The sequence below is a fragment of the Panthera uncia genome, chromosome D4, assembly GCF_023721935.1.
Source record: "Panthera uncia isolate 11264 chromosome D4, Puncia_PCG_1.0, whole genome shotgun sequence".
Classification (NCBI taxonomy): domain Eukaryota; kingdom Metazoa; phylum Chordata; class Mammalia; order Carnivora; family Felidae; genus Panthera; species Panthera uncia.
In genome coordinates, this window is record NC_064807.1 from 79643944 (window position 1) to 79651515 (window position 7572).

General features: G+C 42.6%; 1 protein-coding gene across 1 annotated transcript; it reads left to right on the forward strand.

Moving 5' to 3' along the window:
* Window positions 1-401: 401 nt before the first annotated feature.
* Window positions 402-1397, forward strand: LOC125922712 (olfactory receptor 1L3-like). The gene has a single exon (XM_049630481.1). It carries the CDS (start codon window positions 420-422, stop codon window positions 1395-1397), a length of 978 nt encoding a protein of 325 aa, XP_049486438.1. The 5' UTR covers window positions 402-419.
* The last annotated feature ends 6175 nt before the right edge of the window (window positions 1398-7572 follow it).

Sequence of the window (7572 nt, forward strand, 5' to 3'; positions counted from 1 at the left end):
ATAGACGGCATCTGTGGTTCCTGTGATTACTAGTCACAGAATAAGGAGGAGGAAAAGGGAATCAAGCCTGCTCTCCCTCTTTTCTCCTCCTCCTCCTCTTCCTCCTCCCCCTCCTCCTCCTCCTCCTCCTCCTCCTCCACCTCCACCTCCACCGTTTAGTTTTCCTTCTTCCTCTCTGTCTCTCTCTCTCTCCTTCAATCAGTTTTCTATAGATCTCTATATCAAAGATTCTAAAACAACAAGTGAAAACGCAACTTTGGCTCTCATTTGCCCGTATTCGTAAAGAAAAACATTGAAGTAAATGCTCTATTAGTAACTGCTAATTCTCATTGCAAGAACCAGATGGAAAGGTGCATGTCCTAGATGACATAAGAACTATTAATTGACAGGACCTTTTATCTGTAGGTGCATTCAAGTCTATGGGAATGTCCAACCTGACAAGACTGTCTGAATTCATCCTCATAGGACTCTCCTCTCACCCTGAGGACCAGAAGCCACTCTTTGCTCTCTTTCTTATCATGTACCTGGTCACTATAACAGGGAATCTGCTCATCATCCTGGCTATCCTCTCTGATCCCAAACTCCAAAACCCCATGTACTTCTTCCTGAGCATCTTGTCCTTTGCTGATATTTGCTACACAACAGTCGTAGTCCCCAAGATGTTAGTGAACTTCTTATCAGAGACAAAGACCATTTCCTATGCTGAATGTCTGACACAGATGTATTTTTTCCTGGTTTTTGGAAACATAGACAGTTATCTCCTGGCAGTTATGGCCATTGACCGCTATGTAGCCATTTGTAATCCTTTCCACTATGTCACTGTGATGAACCGCAGACGCTGTACGTTGCTGCTGGCCTTCTCCATAGCTTTCTCCTGCCTCCACTCCCTCCTACATGTCCTCCTGGTGAATCGGCTCACGTTCTGCGCATCAAATGTAATCCAACATTTTTTCTGTGATGTCAACCCTGTTCTGAAACTGGCCTGCTCTTCCACCTTTGTCAATGAAGTTATGGCCATGACAGAAGGGTTGGCTTCTGTGATGGCCCCATGTATCTGCATCATCATCTCTTACCTAAGAATTCTCATTGCTGTCCTCAATGTTCCCTCAGTGGCTGGAAAATGCAAAGCCTTCTCCACCTGCAGCTCCCATCTCACTGTGGTGACTCTGTTTTATGGGAGTATTACCTATGTCTATTTCCAACCCTTGTCCAACTATACTGTCAAGGACAGAATAGCAACAATCATCTACACTGTACTGACATCCATGTTGAATCCATTTATCTATAGTTTGAGAAACAAAGACATGAAACGGGGCTTAGAGAAACTGATAAGCAGGATTAAGGCTCAAATGGATATGCTTTCTACTGCACAAGCCAACAAAATCCATGAACCCTGATTGCAAGTTGTGGGTGTGAGTGTGGGTGTGGGTGTGTGTTCAGACACACACATCCAGATAGACACACCTGAGGGAATACACTTTGATCAACTTTACCTGCACTGGGTACTTTCCTACCCTGCTGTTTCTGTCATACCATGGTTCCACATGACTACCCAGTCTTGGTACCGAAGCTTCAGTATAGATCATCCCCAAATACTCCCTGATTCCAGAAAATCACAATCCCTTTACTCTTTCCATACTTATTAGGAACCTCCCATATTTCCTTCTGTTTATAAATTTCCAGCCAAGTTTGGTCACTTGAATTACCAGAGAATTTTTATATATAACTATGTAGAAATCAAATATATATGTGCAAATATATTTTGCACACATAGCCACCTATTCTGTTTGAAACTGTTAGAAAAATTTTTACAGGTGTGCATACATGTGTGTATCCGCATGTGCATGCATGTCTGTGCATGTGTGTGGGTGTGTGTGTAACCTCACTCTCAGACTAGCAGACTAGGAGTTTCCCAAATATAGAGGCCGTGTTCCCTGATCATGCCATGATATAACCATGGTCCTGCTTTTACTTCTCAAAACAGCTGGATATCTTGGGCTCTGGAGTCATTAGAGTCAAAACAACTGACATCAATCACCCAACTGACTATTAGTAAACCAGCTCTGTGCCTCTATACATGTTTTGGCCTCTACACATCGCACCCTTCATATGCTCAGGGTGCATTCATCAATCTACACTTTCTGGAGCTCCTTACCTGTATCCTCTCTACAGAGGCCTATACCTCCATCTCTTCTGTAGTGTTTTTTTTTTTTTTAATGAAGTAGTATTTTTTTCTATCAGAAATGCTTCATATGGTCACTGAAGATAGAGTAAAAATCAATGTATGTAAACTACTAGTGAGAGCCTTTGGTTTAAAAGGCCTGATATGAAAAGGCTCACAAATTAGCTGGAAAATGAATTATTTAAGAAACCAGTAAGGTGAATTACTTTACACTTACGTAGCAAAAGAACTCTGGGCTGAATACACAAGGATGAATAAAGACTGATTACAATGTCTGCTGTAAGTATGGACACAAAAAGTACTGGTACATATAAAAAAGTGCAGTTTTAGCCACCATACGTTGGGCATGTAAAAATGGAATTAATTTCTATAAATTTATGTCTATAGTTTCACTTATCTTTTATTTTGAGCCCTCAGACTACCTAATCATAGCTCGGTATGGACGTTTCTCCATCCAATCCAATATTTCCCCAGTGACTTTTGATTTATTCATAAGCCCCATTTATTCATTTCTCACCCTTCATGGATACCATTGCTCCTTTCAAGCCCCATTTAAAACTATCAGGGCTTATCCAGCTTCTCCCTGATGTCTCCAAAGACAGACAGGGTCTCTCTTTTAGATTAGTCTATCCTTTGGTCCTGTACTGGAATTAGTTGCTGACATCTGAAGTCAGCATTTTTTCCAGTCATTTGTCACCGTGAATGATGGTTAGGGCTTGCTTTTGAGATTGGTGACTGGCTTTTATGATTCCTTCTGCTCTGCAATGATGATTCAATGGTGATGATACCAGCCTTGGCCATCATGAAGGGCTTCTTGACACAGCCCTTTGATCTTAGTCTAGCCTCTTCTCTCCATCAACCTGACTTTTGTCTCTCTCATTCATCTACTTACATGAACCATTCCAGGCCTTGGAAAACATTTGTATTCCCTCCAGAAAAACACTGAGGGCAATAGCCAGTCCTCTGCTGTCTACAAATACAATGACACCATTTTTCTATTATTCTTTGTAACTGCAAGAACAAGAGGAGCACAAATACAGCCCTCATATTGGGATCAAGGCACACATCCACTCTACTCTGAGATTCACACACTTAAAGGACCTTGCAAGAGACTCTCTAGCATCATCAAATGTGTTCCATTGTTTTGATTTCTCCTGCAACTCTTCCCCAGATTACATGTGGATCCTAAGTGATGACTCTTAAAAAGCTAAGAATTTGGTATCTAATACATTGGGGTTGGACTGAATTGTGTCCCCCCCCCCCAAATTTGTAGATTAAAATCCTAACCACCACCACCCTCATCTCAAGTTGTGATTTGTTTGGAGATAGGGTTTTTAGAGAGGTAGTTAACTTAAAATGATGTCATTCAGGTGAGTCCTAATCCAGGTAGCATTCTTCCAAAAGGTGGAGATTAGGACACAGACACACAGAGGCAACCCCATGTGAAGGCACAGAAGATAGCAAGTCAAAAAGAGTCCTCAAAAGAAACCAAGCCTGTCAATACCTTAGCCTCAGATTCCTAGGCTCCAGAAATGTGAAAAAATAAATTTCCATTGCTTAAGCCACCCAGTTTGTGGCACTTTGCTATGACAGCCCCAGAAAACTAATACAATAACTTTGATAATTTTGCTGGTGAGAACTGACGAATAAACAGAACTTAATCCTCAAATATTTAATTCACAATATCTGCTTGCCACGAATCTTCCATTTTGGCAATGAAATCTGTTTTCAAAACCTGACTATCCCTAATTCATGGATTATCTCAGGCAATATAAAACTGGGAACTTAACCATAGTCTTTAGCTTGCCTAGAAATAAGACCCAGAACTCAATTAATGAGAGATGGGGGTGAACAAGATCAACATTGGAACAAAAAGACAAGGGAACACTGATTAAACTGAAGTCTCAAGTAGGTAAAGAATTAATGTGACCACGGGACCTTTCAATATGGCCGTCATCAGTCTCATGAATTATGTGGGGGAAATGAGAGGGTCTTACCTTCCTGTCAATCTCTGACAAAGAAGAACCTGTGACAGCGCCTTATCCTGCCTTCTAACACAGGTGACGGCAAAGATGAGTACATGGTATTTCCTGCTAACATTTTCTTGACCTGCCATTAATTGAACTTCCTTTTCTATTTCTTTCTAAGATTGGTAATTAGTTTATCATCTTAAATTATGAGCATTTATTGTAGGAATTTACTGAAAGTAAAAACAAATAAAAATAAGAACTCAGATGCACTACTAGGTCAGGAAAAAAAAGAGAAAACCAAGGACTACCAAGACTGAAAAAGATGTTCAGGAAATAGTAAAACATTCTGGTTACAATTCAGGTACTCAGCTGCTGGCTTATTCACCTTTGGTCAACCTCTGTCCTGGCAGCCCTAACTCCTACAAGAAGGAACACAGGTATATTGCATGAGATTCTGCTTAGGGTTTCTCTCCCTGTCATGGATTTATGGTGAGGTCATCTTGCTCAGAAGGAACTATGGGTGGCATATCCCTTAGATTCCACCTACACCTGCCTAAATAACCCAGAAAGCCACCAGAAGACAAGCAGAACGGAGTCTCCGGAGCCAAGCGCAGACGAGAGGACCACGGAAGAGGGTAGGAAGGGCGGAGAGGCGGTGCGCACTCCATGGACTGGCGGGAGGAGCCAGGGGCAGAGGGGCAGCCCGCCGGCAGCAGAGCCCCCGAGTCTGGCTTGCAAAAGCAGAGACCCAGACGGAGTGTGTTCCCACAGCAAGCGCCACTTGACATCTGGAAGGTTATAAGCTAACAGCTCTGCTCGGAGAACGGGAGGGCTGGAGGACAACAGGAGGGAGAGTTGTTGAGCCCCAGACGACAGAGCTCAGCTTGGCGGGGAACAAAGGCGCTCACCAGCGCCATCTCCCTCGCCCGTGCCATCTCCCTCGCCCATCCCCCAGCCAAAATCCCAAAGGGAACCAGGTCCTGCCAGGGAACTTGCCTGCACCGCGCAAACACCCAACGCTGTGCTTCTGCGGATCCATCCCTCTGGCGGGTCTGACTCCCTCCCGGTGCCACAGGGCCCCTCCTGAAGTGGATCTCCAAAGGAAAAGCGAGCGGAGCCTACCCCTCCCGCCCCTGTGCACCTTGTCGATCCACCCCAGCTAATACGCCAGATCCCCAGCACCACAAGCCTGGCAGTGTGCAAGTAGCCCAGACGGGCCACGCCACCCCACAGTGAATCCCGCCCCTAGGAGAGGGAAACAGAAGGCACACACCAGTCTGACTGTGGCCCCAGCGGTGGGCTGGGGGCAGACATCAGGTCTGACTGCGGCCCCGCCCACCAACTCCAGTTATACACCACAGCACAGGGGAAGTGCCCTGCAGGTCCGCACTACTCCAGGGACTATCCAAACTGACCAAACGGAAGAATTCCCCTCAGAAGAATCTCCAGGAAATAACAACAGCTAATGAACTCATCAAAAACGATTTAAACAATATAACAGAAAGTGAATTTAGAATAATAGTCATAAAATTAATCGCTGGGCTTGAAAACAGTATAAAGGACAGCAGAGAATCTCTTGCTACAGAGATCAAGGGCCTAAGGAACAGCCAGGAAGAGCTAAAAAATGCTATCAATGAACTGCAAAATAAAATGGAGACAACTATGGCTCGGATTGAAGAGGCAGAGGAGAGAATAGGTGAACTAGAAGATAAAATTATGGAAAAAGAAGAAGCTGAGAAAAAGAGAGATTAAAAAATCCAGGAGTATGAGGGGAAAATTAGAGAACTAAGTGAAGCACTAAAGAGAAATAATATACACATAATTGGTATTCCAGAGGAGGAAGAGAGAGGGAAAGGTGCTGAAGGTGTACTTGAAGAAATAATAGCTGAGAACTTCCCGGATCTGGGGAAGGAAAAAGGCATTGAAATCCAAGAGACACAGAGAACTCCCTTCAGACGTGACTTGAATCAATCTTCTGCATGACATATCATAGTGAAATTGGCAAAATACAAGGATAAAGAGAAAATTCTGAAAGCAGCTAGAGATAAACGTGCTCTAAAGGGAGCACGTGAGTAAGACTCGTGACTAATCTCTCTACTGAAACTTGGCAGGCCAGAAAGGAATGGCAGGAGATCTTCAATGTGATGAACAGTAAAAAGATGCAGCCGAGAATCCTTTATTCAGCAAGTCTGTCATTTAGAATAGAAGGAGAGATAAAGGTCTTCCCAAACAAACAAAAACTGAAGGAATTCGTCACCACGAAACCAGCCCTACAAGAGATCCTAAGGGGAATCTGTGAGACAAAGTACCAGAGACATTGCTACAAGCATGAAACCTACAGACATCACAATGACTCTAAATCCATATCTTTCTATAATAACACTGAATGTAAATGGACTGTAAATGGAATGTAAATGCGCCAACCAAAAGACATAGGGTATCAGAATGGATAAAGAAACAAGACCCATCTATTTGCTGTCTACAAGAGACTCATTTTAGACCTGAGGACACCTTCAGGTTGAGAGTGAGGGGATGGAGAACTATTTATCATGCCACTGGAAGTCAAAAGAAAGCTGGAGTACCCATACTTATATCAGACAAACTAGACTTTAAATTAAAGGCTGTAGAAAGAGATGAAGAAGGGCATTATATAATAATCAGAGTCTATCCATCAGGAAGAGCTAACAATTATAAATGTCTATGCGCTGAATACAGGAGCCCCCAAATACATAAAACAATTACTCACAAACATAAGCAACCTTATTGATAAGAATGTAGTAATTGCAGGGGACTTTAACACTCCACTTACAGAAATGGATAGATCATCTAGACACACGGTCAATAAAGAAACAAGGGCCCTGAATGATACATTGGATCAGATGGACTTGACAGATATATTTAGAACTCTGCACCCCAAAGCAACAGAATATACTTTCTTCTCGAGTACACATGGAACATTCTCCAAGATAGATCACATGCTGGGTCACAAAACAGCCCTTCATAAGTATACAAGAATTGAGATCATACCATGTATACTTTCAGACCACAATGCTATGAAGCTTGAAATCAACTACAGGAAAAAGTCTGGAAAATCTCCAAAAGCATGCAGGTTAAAGAACACCCTACTAAAGAATGAGTGGCTCAACCAGGCAATTAGAGAAGAAATTAAAAAATATATGGAAACAAACGAAAATGAAAATACAACAATCCAAACGCTTTGGGATGCAGCAAAGGCAGTCCTGAGAGGAAAATACATTGCAATCCAGGCCTATCTCAAGAAACAAGAAAAATTCCAAAAACAAAATCTAACAACACACCTAAAGGAAATAGAAGCAGAACAGCAAAGGCAGCCTAAACCCAGCAGAAGAAGAGAAATAATAAAGATCAGAGCAGAAATAAACAATATAGAATCTAAAAAAA

Coding starts and splice junctions, on each gene's coding strand:
- LOC125922712 (XM_049630481.1), top strand. CDS start 420: ATGGGAATGTCCAACCTGACAAGACTGTCTGAATTCATCCTCATAGGA.